This window comes from Pholis gunnellus (assembly GCF_910591455.1).
Source record: "Pholis gunnellus genome assembly, chromosome: 3".
Classification (NCBI taxonomy): domain Eukaryota; kingdom Metazoa; phylum Chordata; class Actinopteri; order Perciformes; family Pholidae; genus Pholis; species Pholis gunnellus.
In genome coordinates this window covers 20,718,777-20,738,199 of record NC_136529.1, presented here as the reverse complement: position 1 = coordinate 20,738,199, position 19,423 = coordinate 20,718,777, and the positions used below count along the sequence as shown (strand labels likewise).

The window sequence follows — 19,423 nt, the reverse complement described above, 5'->3', positions numbered from 1 at the left end:
TTTCAGCCAATTAATATCCCAACCCGTTTAAAATGGTGCTTTTATTGTGGAAATTACAAACAGGAAGTAGCCATGTATTGTATGCGCACTTGACACCAGTTTAGGATTAAAGCGGTGCAGTGGGACGGACAGCATCGAGTGGAGCAGCGCCAGCGCTCCGTGCTTTTTACGCAGCGAAAGTCCGCGAGGATCTTCACTCAGAGCCGACAGCAGTTATCCCGCTTCCGAGGAAGATTTGTGTCTTATTCATTTGGATTTTGAAATATTTCGGCGGAGTCTGCGTTCTTGTTTGGATCTGTAAATGGGGATCTGATTTTACGCACATTGAGTTGGCTCTTCGTCTCCGCTTTCTCCTCATTTGCTGAACTCCCGAATGTGTTTGTGGAGGGCAGGGGGTTGACAAAAGGCTTTTAAACGGAGGGGGTCAATGTAGCAGAGGGGTGCAGAAAGCACACAGCGGGTGAGAGTGGGGTGTTTTCGTGGCAAAGCTGTGGGGTTGGAGTTGTGTGACAAATTCTGCAATGAGGAAGACTCATTTTAAAACTCGCACCACCACAACAAGCATCGAGGTCAGGGCTATGGCTTCCAACCGCCGCAGTTTGTAAGGAGGTAAGCAGCTGATTATTGATCGTGTTTATGTTGTATTTGGAGCCGTTATTTAGCGCGACGGACGATCCATGGTGGGCGTTTAAATGCGTAATGGGAAAGATAATTGAGTCACACATGTAGGCCAACTATGAAAACGAGTTTATTTCTGACTTTTCCCCTTTACTCTCTCTCTTTTGAAATATGTTCGTAAAATAGTCACAGGACTAAATTAAAGACCCTTGCCCGATTTAAAGTCAGTGGACTTTTCAACTAAGATGCGCCTTACTTCTCTTCGTCACTTTGCACATTCATGACGTAAAACCGGGTGTTATTTGGATGTTACAAAAAAAAAAACAGAATTCAGAGTTGTCTGACTCGCACTGTAGTGTTCTCTCTATAGACGTCTCACCGGTTTATATCCCCCACCCCACCCCCTGGGGCGCAATGGTCAAGCTACTGTGTGCTTTCCAGCAATGCAGTCTTTGTTGTTCAAACTCAGTGCCATATGGATTATAGATTGCTTAGTAATTAAAGAGCTATATTACTAAGCACCTGTAAGATATTTAATTTGCTCTTCCATATCAACTTATAATGCGGTCATTATTTGAGTCTTTCTAGTTAAAGGGTTCTAATAATTTACTGCCCTGGAAACAAGTGGCATTATTGCAGCTCCATAGCAGTTATTTCAAGGAGAGCATTTCGAGACTCAGTGCAGGCTAATTGACCCATTTAGATGGCTACTTTTTTAGCAGTGTAAAGGGTCACTGGATTAGCACATGAATGGTCTGACTGATAATGAATAATGTAGCTTCAGCAGCTGGCTGCAGTATCAGTGGGCTACTTGGGTCTGAGAGCAGCCCAAACACCAACTGAGTTGACAGGAGCCCAAACCAACATATTTCTGACATCCAAAAAATCGGTGCTGCTTTTCCCCACTGACAAAGAAAAGTCAACATTATATTCCAATTAAATTCTTGCAAGGACTGGTGGGTTTCCTGAGACTTTTTTCTCCTAAACTATATCATAAGCCAGGAGACCAAAGCCTGGTGAACACATTCACTAATGATCTGGCACTGTGTTTCTAGTGTCTGAGTATGGTTTGAAGTCTGTACATGAAGCCATGACTCCCCCTGTTCCCATCCAAAGTAGTGTCATTTTATGGACCAAGTCAACACTGAATGAATACGTAATGTGATCGGGCTCGAGTATAGCGTGGCTGCAGTTTAAAAAAGCTCCCCAGTCTGATGTTACATAAAATCTCTCTGTCCTTTTTTGCTTCCTACTTCCCACACACGTCCTGTACCATTCACTTTTCTGTTTTCTCGTTGTGTGTGTGTGTGTAGGTGTAATACCTATCTCCATTCACAAGTTACTTTCAGTTACATTATACAGCTAAAAGTCCCACCCTAATTCTTGGTGAAGTTGCACTGGCTTTTGGCTCGCAATCATTTTGGCACAGAAAAACAAAACAAATCATGTCAGTAGACTATTTGTCCATACTGGACAACAAAAAAGATTAGCAAATTAACTAACAACTAATAAGTATTTAACAACTACATCTTCCGTGAGTCTTATGTGCAGTATAATTTGTATGGTTCAATCTCCAAAAACACAGGCTCCTACATTTCCCATAATGCAACTGAATTGTATCTATAATTATACCCTTCTGAAAGCCCACTTCTCTTCAAACCCACACCTTCCATTTGTAATGCCGGCTATATGTTGGAAAATGTAAGTTTCGAGCCTAATTTGAGTTCATGTGCACAATTGGTGGCGTGTCTCATTGTTGATTGCCGTTGGAAAAAATGCAAAGATGCCTATATGTTGCTGTATATTACAGTAGATACAACTCATCATCAGGTTTAGGCTATTTGGAAACAGAGCAGGACTTCGTCTCTCTATGTTGTGACAGGTGGATGCAGGCCTTATGTCTGTCCTCGGCAACATGCTGCATCTGGTTGTTACTAATTGGCCGCTAATGGAAAACGTCTTTGTCGGCCCCGATTCTTGTCGGGAACACCTCCAGTAATGTTCAACTGTGATTAGCTCCTAATGGCTCTGAAGTCTGCACGCAGCCAAGTGAAGGCACAAAGACCGTTTGCTTGTATATTTTTAATTTGTAAAAAAAAGAAAACCGGGCTGATCGTTGAAAGCCCCTGAAATTTCCAACAACGGCTTCAAAACACTGAACGGAAATGTTGTATTCAACAAAAGGCCATTGAAGAGAAAGGAGTCGGTCCTCCTCTTCCCCCACTTCTTCCAGAGTAAACAAAAGCAGAGGCAGGAAAAAAGATGATCGGACTTGGCGGCAGTGCGCACCCAGCTGTTCTCTCCTCTGTGCTCTCTTCTCTCGTCGTCCAACCTCCGCTTTTGTGCAGAGCTGCCATTTAAAGATGGGATTTTAATCTGGCCATCTAGAGTGATGCCATGGAAAAGCTGCAGCGGTTTTGGAATGAGAGTGGAATGAGACTTCAGCTTCAAACCCTCCAAGGCTATACTTCCTCCACTGGCTCTTGGATACAGTTGAATGATCAGATGGTTTTCTACATTTTAGGTTGAATACAGTCTCCTAACCCTGGGGATATGGTTACAACCCCAGCCCCATCTTTTGCCTTGCAAAGATAACTCGGAGTCAACTTTTGCTTTGCGTTGAAGCACATTTACTAGATGGTAGATTTGAGTTGTAAGACTGCTTGTTTCGCCAAATTTGAGACCATGCTCGCTGAAGATCTTGCAGCGGTGATCTAAAACAATTGAACCAAGACTATGCAACTGTCAGAGGGGCCTATCAGACTCCAGTTATGTATTAAAACAACCTGTTACCTGGGTTACAAGGCTAATCTAGAGGAGCAAGGCGATGATAATTAACCCGAAACGGTGAATCATTGTCCACTGACATCATGGCCACAAGGATATCAATCCAACAACAATACCCCCCAGGTCTTGAACAAACCTCACACTGACCAATGATGCTGAAGCGTTTACATCTCCCAGGGGATGAAAACCCAGGCAGTCATGTTTGAATACAGAACAAGCCTTTTGACTTCCTTCTCTTTACCTCACAGTCATTTATGAGGTGACAGTGATGCACTTGACTTGTATTACAAAAGTCCCCAAATCTCTCCTAATTGAAAATCATGTATATTAGAAGGAGGAATCTCGGGGATTAGGTTTCAGTGGAGGGGAAATCCCAGGCATGTGCATGAAGCGTGTTGTAAATCATGAAGAAGGGGAGGGAAGGAGCAACAGGCCCCTGTAGGCCCACATTATCTCTGCCAGCGCTGATGTGTGTGTGTGTGGGGGGGGGGGGGGGATCAGATGTTTTCGAGTTGAATCACTTGAGGAAGGTCTTCATCCCACATCTGGACTGAGATAGCGGGTCGGAGAGGTGTGATTCTGCAACGGTCACAAGCTTATCTGCCTCCAAATTGAACTGTACAGAGACTATAGGCAGAGCGCGGGGCAGGGATATGTCATGTGTCCTCTCAGAAGGAATGCGGTGTGAAATGCTTTCCTTCAGCTCTGGCTATTTGTATAGTCTTATCACCAAGAGTCCCTTCTCACCCCACAGCAGAAATAGCTGCCAACCACCTGGCAGCATGTCGGAAGACTGGAAGAGGTGTTCATACGTGCTTAATCCTTTTTGTCTCCACCTTTTGGTGTCTTTGTCTTTCACTTCCCATCATCATGCTCTCTGCGAGTGTGTGCTCTCCTAGACGCAGGCACATTTCTCTGTGTGTCAGCCAGTTAATCACCCTTAAATTAGTAATGGTGGTGAAGGTGCTGGGTTGTAATGAGGCAAGCTGCGTCGCCCCTGGCTATAGCATCACGCCGCTGGGACAGGGATTTGCCAAACAGCCTTCTACCAGTCGGCCTGCTTGACAGCTGCTTGATGACTTTGTCTTCCTGAGCTGCATTGCTGCTCTGTTTATCATAACCATTAATATTCATGACAATGATATCTGGCCACTTTACGTGGATTCAGTGTCTGAAGCTTGTTGCTTGCCCTTCCACAATGACCGCAGAGGCCTGCCTCTCTGCTCAGGGCACTGTTGAAAGCTGGAACTGACAGTAATAGGCTGTCAGGCTACTCGTGGATGGCGTGGAATCTCAAGTGGTAATGGAGAATTCGTCCGACTTCAGACCTTAATATTTTTATGTTTTCTTTTTTAAGGCCAGTTGTGGCATGTCAATGGAATGTTTTACTTAGAGAGATACGTATTTCCACGGTCCATTCTATCATCAAAATCCATCAGTGCTAAGCTAAATAGACCGAAGTGTTTTGTTAACCAAGACTCAACCCATGGACAAGAAGTGCTCCTTTGACAACAGACACGATGAGATTTGGCCAGCTCTCCACATGTCGCTGTCTGCGCTCCAAGCACTTTACACTAACAGATCCTCAGCCGATCGAGCTGTCAAACAGTGTCCTGAGTGTCCTTAAGCTCCCCCATAAGGCTGTCTATCAGGCGTCCGTCTGGGAAGGTAATGGGATTGTCTCACAGATTTGGCCGCCTGAGGGGAAGCAAGGGTTAGTGGGATGCAACCTTCTGGCCACCCAGTTTCCCTCTTCATGCAGAGGCTTATAGCTGTCAAGGACATGGGGATCTGTATGTATGAAATGTCTCCCAAGTACAGACGTGGTGAAGGTGACCTTTATTCTAATTTTAATCCATGCACTCAGGTATTTAATCCACATCCTCCTCTGCTTTTTGTGAGATGTCCGACAAGCTCCATGTTACTCTACAAAGAGTAATTCTGTTAATCCCAATATTTTGTAAAACAACACTGCGGAATAGTTGTTTGAGACTATGAAATATTGCAGCACTCTTTATTGCTCTCTGGACACCACTGGAGATGAAAGAACCGCTAGTGGGAGGAGTGTCCGTGTCAAACACTCCCAACCATCTTTTCTGTGGAAATTCACACATGGATGGATACTTTCCATTTTTTTAACTGGGTTGGTCTGCTTGACCAATGAGAGTGGAGCACTCTCCTGGCTAAGCATCTGCTATTGTTTCTCGCTAACCTTCTGCATAGGGGAGTGTGTGGTGTGCGTGTTAGTGTGTTTGTACAGTGCTGCTTTCCATCACTGTCGTTGTCTGTATTGTGCTAATTACCATAGCCTGTTTGTAATTATATACTTGTTCTTAATACTCCAGAGGATTGTTGAGCGTTGTGGTACCCGCATCTTACTGTGAGAGCTGCAGTGGGAAGCCTTGACCTCTTGAACTGTGTGGAGTTAACATCCTTTACAGGTAGAGGGTCTGCAAACTGGCTTCATGTGGTTTTGAACAAAAGTAGAGATTCATGTAATTTTTGAGGGGGCTTGACCATTTCTACAGGCGATTAGGTTGGGTGACGGATTGTCCTTTTCTTCTTTTTTTTTTTTACATTTAGTCTGAGGTTACCTTTTGAAAAAAGCAATTTGGGTTATTTTTTATTTTTTGGTGATTAATGGCAGGCTTCAGAGGCCCTAACAGCAACTGCAGCATGACGTCTTGTTTCTGTTGAAACTCTATCTCCCCATTAATGTATTTCTGTTTACACAGTGATTTATTTAACTGAGGGTTTGTTTTCAGCCTAATGGTGGTTTACTCTGAGGTCAAATAACTGTTGCCCTCATTTCTAATTTGCTCTTATTCCAGTAAATCTTTTATTAACATGTTCCCGTTGAATCAAAGTGTAGTCTACACACGACGTTGGCTTGACGGATGCTCTTTGTCTGTGTTTGTCCATGGTAGGAAGATCTGTGTGCACTGTAAGTGTCGCCGTGAGGAGCATGCTGTGACAACCATGCCTGTAGAGATGGAGAAGACGGTCACCAAGCTGATGTACGACTTCCAGAGGAACTCCACCTCAGACGACGACTCGGGCTGCGCCCTGGAGGAGTACGCCTGGGTACCACCAGGACTCAAACCTGAACAGGTATCCGTATCTTACACTTATCCGGGCCTCGTCTCATTCACACTGGAAGGCACCACTGACGTCTATGTCAGGCATCTGTTAAATTGTGCCGTTTTGTCAGCAGTTGTCAATCACACCGGATTATAGACACCACATAGTGACCCAACTCATCCGCTGTGGTGTGAATAAATCTAAAGACCAGAAACGTTGACTGTCCACATTAGATTAAGCCCACGGCTTTGTGCTAAATATTGTTTTGTTGTCCAACAGCAGGTGTTTGGCCAGCATGGCACAACTCTAAAAAAAAAAAATGGATCTAATGACAATGACAGTCCTGGGTTAATGTTACAATCACACTCATCAAAAAGCTCTGATTTCACCATACATACTACTGTGTGACTCCAGGTAGTTCACATTTATACACAAAACGATCCAAGTTTGGTGTTATATTTTAGTTTTGGAGAAAAGAATTCCCAGTGATATGCACATATAGAATTCAGTCATGCAATCATATGTATTTACATACATACCACTATAGTATAACCCTGATGAAAGTAGTCATGCCCATATTTTGTAAGTGTTTCGTTCAAACTGCACCTCACCATATGATAGCTCACCAATTTTGCTGACTGCTCCTTCTGCAGGCTAATGAATAACAAGGATTTTGTGGCTCCAGCAGTCAATTTAATCTCCAATTAATTCCGCCCCCAAACTTGTTAGGAGTAGGTTTCATCTCTGTCACGGGGACTAAGCTAAGCCTGAGCAATACACAAATGTATTAAATGGTCCCATGAACGTTGAAGAAAATCCTCTTTTACAATACTCCTTGTAACTGTGTGTGTGCACATGTGGGAGGTTTTCCAGTTTTATAGCACAATAGAAGCGTTTATGGAAGCTGGTTTCATTTTGTTGATGAGCTGAAAGCAATGAACTGGTCAATACAATGTTGGCACAGCCCCCTGTTCTCACCCCCGAGGACTGAGCGCAGCTATTTCTCATCCCCCTCCAGGGTCACATGTCTAACCCCGAAGTCAATTAGGTTCTCGTCTAGTGGTGATAAGACCTCAGCAACAGTCGAGCCATAATGAAAACTGGACTGTGCAGTATCCCCGGAGCACAATACTGAATAACCTTGAAAATAAAAAAATGAAGACTGTTTTTTAGCAGCCTAGATGAAAAATGTCCATAGCTATCATGATTTCTATTTTCCCAACCTGACGTCCAAGTCATTCAAGCTGTGGAAACACATTATGTGACCTCTCGCAGAGGAGCGGAAGTATGCCTGATGTGGAGCTTTTCAAGCACCCGGCCTTCCTCTGCACAAGGTAAAGACAGAGGGAGACGGTAAACACAAAGCTAATCTCCAGGATCTAAACGGTGGGTTTAGGTTTCCCCGTAGGGAGCCTGGGCTGTGTATGAGTCTGCTGTTCAGCCAGCGGTGGTGTAAAGTCGCCACTCTGTAACGAGGGATTTCAGACCAGGACTGCTATACGTACAGTATGAGGGATGACTCAGCACTTAGTTGGGACTGTTCAACTCTCCTGTGTGTGTGTGTGTTTGAATTTTAGTCAACAATCGCTGAAATACAGACCTTTATCACCAAACAGAGACATTACTGAGTTTGTTGGAGATGTTATTATAGTGGGAAGGAGGGCCTGCCAACATTCTCTCTCCCACTGTTTCCTCTTGCTCTTCTCTCCATCCTACTCAAATAAAATTCTGCGATGTTGCCAAGTTACAACTTGTCAAGGCCAAGAATGTTACTCGGCATTGGCCTGTATGTGTTTTTCTTTTGTTTTACCATCACGTAGCAAGAGTTGCAGTCTAATGTGCAGACTCTACTCAGCATGTACCAGGATCATATTTTCATTTCCATTCGAACATGAAGTCTGCTTTTTCAGACTGCTTCACAGCTCCAATGTGGAGAAATTTACTTTCAAACACCAGAAAGCCAGTCTAAACGGTACCCGGGGCTAGTTTGACCTGCTCTAAAATGGACCTGACGACAATTAGGACTCATTCCCATCAGAGTTGAAGTTAGCATGGGACTCAAAGCACCGCTGCTCCTAAATACGACCTCACAGAGTTGCTAGCTTGGCTTTGGGCTTTTAGTACATTCAGTATAGCTTTGATTTTGTGCTTAATTAACGTTAAAACGCATTGAATTTGTTTCCACGACTGTGCTGACTGCAGTGTCGATTCATGGGCACTTGCAAATCTCAGCAAGGACGTGAGAAGCGAAAGACAGAGAGTGAAAACACAGCCGTTGAATCTGCTCACTTCGCTGTGAAAAACAACATCCTTCCCACCACGTTGGGCTGTAACTACCTGTGTTTTCTCAACAATATAACATCTATGTCCAATAACCACTGTAAAGTGGCTTGTTGAGAGAATGTTAGGGCTGGTGCCTGGTGCTGTCTTCTCCTCTGGCTGTCTGGCCATTAACAGCAATGGAAACCAGCTGTGTGAAGCCATCGCTCTTGTCACTCAGTTGCAAAGTCCTCTGCTTTAGCTTTTAAAAACACTCCTTTCAGTACAGTTTGAAAATTCTGCCCTGTCTTTAGTTCCGTCTGCTTTCGATTACAGTTATTATCACAAGCTGCTCCTCCTGGCTCTCACTGCAACTGTGTCCATTATGTGCATGTAAGTGTGTGTGTGTGCGCGTGTGTATCTGTGTTTAGATCTTTTCCTCGGTGCAATGTGCCTTTCACCTCCATATTGTACCCCTATTGTTGTTGTTTCCTAATTTATCATTAGCAGTGTGTGCGTGTGCTCATCTGGAAGCATAGGCGCTGTTTGATTTATCAGTGCTTGACCACAGTTAGTCTTTCATGAATTATCCTCGGCTCCCCCCCCCCCCCTCCCCGCCGGTGTCCCGGGCCGAGCTGCTGGCCAAGAATCCAGCGTCCCTCGCCAACACCGGTGGAAGCCAACAAAAGCAGAGCAGAAAGAATTAGGTTACACCTACAACAAGAGGTTCCTGCTGCTAATGCAGCCCAACAACAAACATGCTTGTGCAACGCTTCATGGAAATGCTCTCGATACAGAATGTGTCGCTCGGACAATTAATACTTTTAAGATATGAGAGTTTTTAAAAGCGATACATTTTCAATTTTGGACTCCGGTCTCTACGTACCAATGCGTTTCTGCATTATTCAAGTTAATCTGTTTTTGTGTGACAGACTCTGTTATTGCCAAGAACGAAGCTGATGGCTTCCAGTCAGTAGATCCATTCAGTAGACAGATCAGGTCGTTAAGATTGGTCTGACCTAGTCAGCAGGTATCGATCATGTGCATCTTTACATTCCAAGCCTAAGTTATGTGTTTCTTTCATTTGATCAAACATCATCTTGTTCATTCTTCTACTGCTACTCTCTCTTCGTCCCGCTAACATTTTGTTTTATTTCCCTCTCGTCACCTCTAATTTTCCTCTTCATGCTTTAACCTCTGTCCCCAAATCTCCATTTAAAACGCTTTGGCTTTTCGTGGATTGCACCCCCTCCAATCACATTCATATATGCCTGCCTGACCTCTGTTATACCCCGGCCCCCTGTTACAGTGTAATAAAAAGGACTGCAATAAATAACACGGAGAAGACACTCATTGTCTGCCGCTGTAATATAAAGAATGTCCAAAGCAATTTCGAATGGTCAGATTAGTATTTATCCTGCTGTCGCACACATTTGTGTGCACACGCACTGCTAAATGTATCCATGTTAAGCATGGGTGTGCATGAGTGTTTGCACATTTGACAGGTCAGCCATACATTCCCATGTCAATGTGCAAAGATGGAGAGGTGAGGTTCCGTTAAGTCTCCGCTGGTGGGCCATAAATCTGAGGGATTTTCTGTGTGTCGCTTTCTCCTGGTTGTAGATCCTGTTAATTTAGTCTCTGCACAGTGCTGTAATTATAAAAGACTACATTTACAAATGGTAACCGAGAGCGTGTTGAAAATGATAACTGGCTGCAGCCTATGTGTATTTTGGGTTAGTTTAGCTAGTGTACATGTTACAGGTATGTTGTTGTTGTTGTTCTTCATCACTCTCATCCTCTCTCTGTCTCTGTCTTTTGCTCAGGTTCATCAGTATTACAGCTCCCTGCCTGAGGACAAGGTACCCTATGTTAACAGCCCAGGAGAGAAATACCGCATCAAACAGCTGCTCCATCAGCTCCCACCCCACGACAATGAGGTGAGAGTCCAAACTGACCCCCTCCCCCATCACCTCATCCATCCATCTATCCCTCCCTCCCTCCCTACCCTCCTTCAGGGCAATGCAGAGATAAGAGAAGAGAAGGGAGGAGACAGACACAGGAAAAAATAGTCTGTCCTCTGAAGGGGTGGGAAAGAGATAGTGAGGTGTTTGTGTGCAAAGCTTCCTATATATTTATTTTTTTACATCAATAAATCATTACCATATAATGTTGAGATATTGGTGTGATGGCCATAAACAGTTGACAACAGCACTAAGAAGATCGACACGTTTAGCACCTCTACACCAACCTGATATTAACATGAAATTAATAAAATAATTGTCTTGAAATGCTAACAAATGCTTAACTATTGACTTGAGATAAGTGCTGCCTTTGTTTGTGGCAATAATATAAAAGTTTGATATTGCTGTATTGACTTTATAAAACACAGGCAACCTCCTTAAAAGTTACACACTTAACAAATGTATGTTCGTGTGATGTGTGTGTGTGTGTGTGTGTGTGTGTGTGTGTGTGTGTGTGTGTGTGTGTGTAGATACGCTACTGTAACGGTCTGGACGACGAGGAGAAGCGAGAACTGAAGCTCTTCAGCACCCAACGGAAACGGGAGAACCTGGGCCGTGGCAACGTCCGCCCATTTCCCTTGACGATGACTGGGGCAATCTGCGAACAGGTAGCCGACAGAAATATCAAAATCATAAATGTTTGTGTCGTTTCTCCGGCAGTCGAGAGACGCGACAAGATCAAAGATGATCTGAAAGCCGCCCAGCGTTTCGCTTCGAAATGTCATTTCTGCGTTGCGTCCCGTGACGAGAGTGAATTATTAAGTGTGACAAGATCAAAGGTGTGTCATGTGGTCGATGGAATGAAAGCAATGAATCGTGTGGCGGACAAGCTGAACAGCCTGCTGCCATTTCTGGTCTTTGTCATGATGTACGAGAAATGCTTTATGTTGACATATAAAGGGCAGAGATGCAACAGTCGTGTGCTTTTATAACAAGGTTGTGACCTTGTCGGTCTCACCTCAAAGTATAGTTCTTGAGGTGTTGCGTCTGTATGTTGTGTATCATTTTTCCAGAGAAGCCGTCTGCTAACCACAAGACGGTTTCATAAAACGTTAGAGAACTAAGTTGCAGTTCAAACTGCTCTAAATCCTCCTGAACATATGTCACAGTAGCACCCGGAGTAGTCCCATCAAATATTGAACATGTTGTCTACGTTTATTCTTGTAGTGGCCTTATGGGACTATAGAGTGCAATAGAGTGTTCTTTTAACAAAAAAAAACACGCTACAGCATCCGCTAGCCATTTGTTTTAGTGTCTGTACAACGGGCTCAAGCAAATCGGAGCTAGTCTCTGTTGTGTCGTTGCCCCGGGTGTGTAGCTGCTTTATAGCTTGTGTTTCTCATTTGCTCAGCAGACACACACACACACACACATACATGAGGGAGGAGGTTGTTGGGAGAGTGTGTATTGATTGAATTCCCGACCCCCCCCCTTTAGCCTCCTTGCAGCAGTAGGCTCTGTGCCAGTTTGATAACCTGATTGTAACTTTCGCTCCGTCCCTATCTTCCCACCCCTCTAAATCTACTTTGCCTATCCGACCTTTCCCCCCTGTCTCCTTAGCACTCCCTCTCGTTTATCTTTCTGGCTTCTCTACCTTTACACCTCCATGCCGATCTCGCTCTCCTTTTTATCCTCCCATATATCACTCACTTTGTATTCTCCCCTTTGCTCCACCATCGTCCTCCAGCAGCCATTCAGCTTCCTCTCTGCGTCTGTCCTTGCCCTCCCCTGTCACACATGTAAACACACCCATGTGCTCTCAGTTTAGTTCAGGGTACGTGTGAAGTGGTGTTGGCCAGTCTGATGCACTCAATCTGTATCGGCACATATAATGACCTTGTAAAAAGATCCCATACAATTGGCACAAAAAATGTTACTTCTTGTAAAACTGTACATCCCCGGTGGTGATCCACTGTAGCGTGGAAACCATTAACTGCCGAATTTGTCGTTTAAACATTCTCAAGTTCCAGCTTTGTGAAGATGATGTCTTATGTGATAGTAAACTGAGTATCTTTGGGTTTTGGACTGTTGATTGGACAAAGGCAATGAAGACGTAACCTTTTTGGCTTTAGGAAACAAATGGTTCAACAATCCCCCCATTCTGCCATTTGTATCAAATCACACTGCCTGTCCCTGGTAGCCCATCAACCTGCTGTGAACAGGAATTGCTTCACATTAGGGAAGAAATGATACCATCCCATGTTTCAAGATGGCGCCCAGCCTTTCATTTTAATGAACGTTCTTTACAGCGGAACCAAAAAGTGTTTCAGAGTTCCCCAGACCTCATTTTGAGCTCATAGAGCATGTGTATTGGAGTCTTATCTCCAGTCGACCCAGCTGACTTCATGCTGCCTCGTCGCTCCCATGATTGGGAAGACAATCATTTATTGATACTGCTCTTCAAGACTTCAATAAATCATTTTGTGTTGGTGACTCTCATAAATATGTATGAATAGCTTTACAGCCTTTTCTTTTGCAATTGTATAAAGGAAAAAATAATTCTGGATGAGTGTCACACAATTACTTAGTTTCTTCGTAACTGTCGTAATGAAATGGTAATTTTGCTTTGTGATAAACTGTATAGGTTTTCCCACAAGCCTTTTAAAGAATCGTAGTGTTGTTGTTTTGGTACTTTGCCTTTATTGGACGTTGACAATCTAAGAGGCAGACAGGAAACCTAGGGAGCATGAAAGGTCCACCACTTGGCCACTGGATGCCCAGGTGTACAGATTTACAGTTGAACTACAAAAAAGTAGCACAGTTATAGAATTTGAACTCAGTATCAGCCACTAAATTAGAGTTTAAGAATTAGAATTGATACTGGAAAAGAAAAAAGTGGGATGAAAGTACTAATAAAAGCTGCAGCCATTAACTTAAAACTCTCTTCTTCTTTTTCTTCTTCCTCCACCTCTTCTCAGTGCGGAGGCCAGATAAATGGTGGCGACATTGCTGTGTTTGCGTCACGGGCGGGTCACAGCGTGTGTTGGCATCCAGCCTGCTTTGTGTGCAGCATGTGCAACGAGCTCCTGGTGGACCTCATCTACTTCTACCAGGACGGGAAGATCTACTGCGGCCGGCACCACGCCGAGAGGCTGAAGCCACGCTGCACCGCCTGCGATGAGGTAGACGCTCGTCACAATGCACACACACACACACACGCACACGTCTGCACACACATATTACTTATTTGAACATACTGTGCCTGCAATGTGGGGCAGCGTCGGTGGAGCTACTTATTAAATGTTATCACCCACAAATTTTGCACGTGCCATTATTAGGCCAAACTGCTGTCCTATGATGCTCACAGGCTTCCCAACACACACTGTCACAATTTAACACATGCGAGGGTTTTTACGGTCTAATGGGGTCAGCTCTCAATATCTTGATCTCCCAACCATTAGCACTGACTTTCACTCTCTGCAAATGGGGACAAGGACGCTGTTAGTACTTCAAAAGCACCCTGGTGTTTTAACAGCAGCGTAATTAAAAGTAAATGCACCATCTAGAGTTGACTTAGATTTAAGTCCCCCTACACATTAGCCTTTTCTACTAGTCAGTGACAAAGAGGATGATCTAACAGTACTACGCCCTAGAGGAGAAAGCGGTGCCTAAAAGGGAGGGAGGGCGAGCCGAACCTTTGTCCTGTCATTTAGTGAGCAGTAATAACCCAACTGAGGTTTTACCGCCGAGGACCAGTGATAAACGATGCTCTTTCTTATTTCTCCTTTCTTAGATCATCCTTGCGGATGAGTGCACTGAGGCAGAGGGGCGTCACTGGCACATGAAGCACTTCTGTTGTTTCGAGTGCGAGACTGTGCTGGGGGGGCAGCGCTACATCATGAAGGAGGGACGGCCCTACTGCTGCTCCTGCTTCGAGTCCCTCTACGCCGAGTACTGCGACTCCTGCGGGGAACATATTGGTATGCTGCCGGCATCTATCGCTGCTAATACAAACTGCATTAATCACCAGCAGGTCATGCAAAGGGAACGCTTACAGAAAAAAATGTAAAGCTAAATACATGGATACATGGAAAAATTAAGTGGAACATTATTGGGCTGCAGTTTAATTTTAAAGGAGCATGAATGTGTGACCTGATTTTTAGTAACACAGAGCAGAAAAGAGCTACAGTAGAAAGGATGTGGCCTGGTTTTTTAGCAGTTTAGCGCTGAATGATGTCATGGCCAGGCATGTGAGGCAGGGTCACATAGCAGAGGAGCAAAGAGACCTCAGCTTACAGAGCACAGAAATGTGTACAGTATATACCATGCAGCATGAAACCACAGTGGGGCAGAGGCGTGACTGTATCAAGTTACTTTTCAGACTGTTTTTGTCGCAGACCCATGCACCACGTGTCAGTTAAATACAAATTTAAACATCACACAACCTCTAGTGTTAGAGGCAAACCTACTGAGAGGAGAGACTGGGGTATTTTTCAGTGGGAAACCTTCATATTCGCACTTCTTGGCTCACTTCCACCTCCTGTTAAACCTCTGTGTGTACGTATCCCCCGACAGGATGCCCAGGTGTGATTTTGGCACATACCTCTCAACAAATTTGCTCTGTAATTATTCGTCAGACAGGATATAGAAAAGTATTTGGCTAAAAAACACAACTGATTATAAATTGAAACCATCAGAAAACATGCTGTAACCAGATGGCAGCCATTAGCAAATAGCTGGTTTTCTTTCTCCCTGCAACAACTGCAGGCATAATCAAAATGCAATGTGTTTATACTATGCTGGGAAAGCTCCATAACGGGTTTGCCCCCAGGAACAGTTCAACTAAAGCCTCCAGCTTTATTTTCTCTCTCAACAAGCAACTTGTAAAGTGCCACTATGTTCACATAAAACAACATTTTACATAACAAATTTCAAGCTCTTTGATATACACATGGTGCATTGTATTTTAATTGTGCATTTATAAATGAGGCCCATAATCTTATTTTACATAAACCCATCTGTATCTGTCCTGCAGGCATTGACCAAGGCCAGATGACGTATGATGGGCAGCACTGGCACGCCACAGAGGGCTGCTTTTGCTGCGCCCGCTGTAAACGCTCTCTGCTCGGTCGGCCCTTTCTGCCCAAGCAGGGCCAGATCTTCTGCTCGCGCTCCTGCAGTCTCGGGGAGGAGCCCAATGGCTCGGACTCCTCTGATTCGGCCTTCCAAAGCGCTCGATCCACCAGAGAGTCCAGACGCAGCTCCAAGGCAGGGAAGAGTGGAGGCGGAGGTGGTGGAGTTCAGACTGAGAGATTCTCGGGGGAAGTGGACCCGCTGTCTTTACAAATGGATCTTCTGAGTCTTTCCAGCCAAACGCCCAGTTTGACGCGCGAGCCTCCTGCCTGGCAGAGCCAAGAGCAAGCAGGTGACGGCTATAATTATGAATCCCAATCGGACCCGACTGTCAACCCCACCCCTCTTCAGCTCCTGAGCCAGTGCAATGTCAGGACTGCCTATATCCCCACCTGCTCCGTACAGAATAATCATCAGCAGGATCACAGGATCAAAGAGAATGGAGGCTTAAAGAGGCCACCCATCTCAGCCATGAAGGGCCACTCTCTGAATGAGATGTGGTTCCAACAGCCAGCTCCAGACGAGTACTATCCACCCAAACTGAGGACCCAAAAGAGCTTCACAGAGGTGTCCCATTGTTCTCAGCACCACAATGGCTTCTCCTCTGACAAGCGGTCGATCAGTTTGCACGGCTTTCAGAGGGACAGGGAAAGAGAGACGGGGCCTCCAGCAGCAACCCAGGTAGCAAGAAGCAGGAACCCCATCAATGCACTTAACTTCACAGAGCAACTGACCCCTCTGGAGCAGACCCCAAGAGGATCCATGGAGTCCCTGACCCTGTCCAATGCAACAGGTGGGTAAAACAGTAGCCGTTAGACCTCTGCTTGGCCTTGTTTTCGGTTCTAGTACTTTGTTAGCATTACATGGGAAGTTGTGTGTTTTTAAAACATTTGCTGGCCATGTAATCTCAAATTCAGCTTGACTAAAGTATAACATTTATAGGATGACATTGAATAAACCGCTTACTGACACCAAACTTAACTCTATTTGCCCACAGGCAACTCAGCAGATGGAGGAGGAAAGCGGCAGGAGCACCTTTCTCGTTTCTCCATGCCAGACCTGAGCAAAGACTCTGGAATGAACGTTTCAGAGAAAAGTAACATGGGCACGCTCAACTCCTCAGTGCAGTTTCGTAGCTCCGAGTCTATTCACAGCCTCACCGCCAGTCAGCCCTACATGGAAATGGATCCACACAGATCCTCCCAGTACCAGGTGCAGTACTGCGACCACCCTGGCATGGGTGTGAGTATGGGTATGACTAAGTTACCACCTGGCTTCACCTTCCAAGAGGAGGATAGGGTGAGTTTGGTGAGCAGCGCCAACGCTGCCCGCCTACCGCCTATCAGTGAGCGCAGGGTGGGTGGTGTCGGTGGTGGTGGAGGAGGTGGAAGGGGAGCCAGTATACGGATAGATGCTCCAGAAGAGACTCCCCAGAGGCGCCGGCATCACCACCACCGCTCCCGCAGATCCCGTCGATCCCGTTCAGAAAACGCTCTCAACTTGGTGGCAGAGCGAAGGGTGAGACCTCAAGAAAGACCACAGTCACGTGTCCGTGAGGATTACGACCGTTTCCCGCCACCAAGGAGCATCAGGGACCAGTTCGGAGTAGGAGAAGGAGGAGGGGGCAGATACCAGCCCCAGCCCTTCAGGCAGTGCCCCAGAACCACTTCAGACCTGACTCTTCAAAACCCTGGGGCCAGCCGACGCACTGGCTTGAACCAGTACTCCTGGGATGATTACGATGACGATGGCTGGTGCTCCACTTGCTCTTCATCCTCCGAATCAGAGGATGAAGGTTACTTCTTGGGTGAGCCGATCCCCAGACCCATCCAGCTGCGCTACCTCAGCAACCAGGAGCTCGTCCATAAGTACAGCGGGATTGGAGGACCCAACCACAGCGCGCAGTTACACACCCGCAAACGCAGAAAAAGCAAGAACTGCATTATCTCCTAACGTCCTGTTATCTGGTAAAGGAAATTACTTTGTCCAGCTTGTGTACACTAACATCTCCCATCTGGAACAAAAAAATAAAAAAAACTCACAGTCCCATTTATTCAGTGTTGTTGAGTGTTGAATATCAAGTAATTGAAAGTCAGTGATGAATTGCAGTCGGTTAACAGTGAAAAAGCAACAGTGTTTGCATGTTTGTTCATTTTAATGTTTCGGAATATCTCCTGAGTATTAAGGCTAACAGTGACATGCGCAGTTCTATCAAGTCGCAACATTTATCAAAAGCTGATGTGCAATTTTTTTTTAAATCATAACTTCATTTCCATGCAGCAGACAAGTGTGCAAGGTAGTCTGTTTGGTACAGCTTAGCTTTTTCACGCAATGTGATTTAGATATAGGATATACTGTACTATTGTATTCAGTTCATAGTATGTACATAGATAAATGAATTAATAATTTCACTTAAGTTAAGGAAGTCCATGTACATATGGTTGTAAATGAGGCCTCACATATTTTTATATTTTGTATGGATAGAATCATTTATGTATTAAATATCTATATTGTAGATATAGAATATGACAAAAACAACGTATGCATGTTTTATTTGGCTGACCTGGTCCTGCATTTGGAATAAAGGAGTATTTCAGTGAGTGTTTTGATTGACAGCTGGTGTTTCTCTCCAGAGAATGAACACACACGTGTCTGGTGTTCACAAGAGTGCGTAACAGTCACCTTCTCCATCTGTTTAATGCATAAATTAATGACAATGTGGTGTCGAGGTTGATTCGGAGCATCACCCTCCACTGGGTTGTTAAACTTGCCTGGTAATGGGCGCCGTCGCATTCGAACAAACAGAGCTCTATTGTCCTGGAAACAGATGCCACTGAAGTTCTGGTTTATTGCATCAGCATATGCAAGTTGGAAACTGCTGACAAAGGTCCAGGGATTTAGTTATTGAAATCTGGCGATGCTTTGTGTAAGTATGTAAGGCATGCCAACGGCATAGCTGTAGGGATGGCAGTGCCAGTCTATGGGTCCACCACATTGGTCCAGACTGAAAAATGTCAACTATTGGATGGATTGCCATGCAATTTGGCACATTCCTGTTCCCATCAGGATGAATTGTGATAACTTGCTGGATCCTTTTGCTTTTTTAATGTAGCGTCATTATCATGTCATTGGGTAATGATCAAATACATTCAACTGACAGGTTCAGCTGCACTTAAAGTGTAAATGTGGCAAATGTTAGCATGCTTAAATTAGATGTTGAACATGCTAATCATCAGAACGTTAGCGCTGTCATTGTGAGCATGCCTTGCTGACATTAACATTTAGCTCAAAGCACCGCTGTTCCCAATTAAAGCCTCAGTTAGCCGCTGACGTAGCTGTAACCTGTGATAAAATCCTAGACAAGTCAACCTCTCCTGTTAAATTATTGGCAAATACAGTATAACAGGTTGTATCTATAAGAGTTAAGCAGTGTCATGCCGTAAATTGGATTGCCTCTGACGTCCATGTTGTCCGGGGATTACCGTCTCTATAGCCCCCATAATCCAAACAAACACACACAGACATATGTTTGGAACAGTGTGTGTGAACGCCAATCGCTTGATTAAAGGTGTTCAAGCACT

At 44.8% G+C, this 19,423-nt stretch overlaps 1 protein-coding gene across 1 annotated transcript; it reads left to right on the top strand.

The window, feature by feature from the left end:
• Nucleotides 1-445: 445 nt before the first annotated feature.
• On the top strand, nucleotides 446-18,375 carry prickle2b (prickle homolog 2b). The gene is made up of 8 exons (XM_079186572.1): nucleotides 446-609; nucleotides 6,333-6,516; nucleotides 10,572-10,685; nucleotides 11,240-11,377; nucleotides 13,688-13,891; nucleotides 14,503-14,689; nucleotides 15,745-16,635; nucleotides 16,840-18,375. The coding sequence occupies exons 2-8, from the start codon at nucleotides 6,385-6,387 to the stop codon at nucleotides 17,793-17,795; spliced, it is 2,622 nt and encodes an 873-aa protein (XP_079042698.1). The 5' UTR covers nucleotides 446-609; nucleotides 6,333-6,384; the 3' UTR covers nucleotides 17,796-18,375.
• Nucleotides 18,376-19,423: the final 1,048 nt, after the last annotated feature.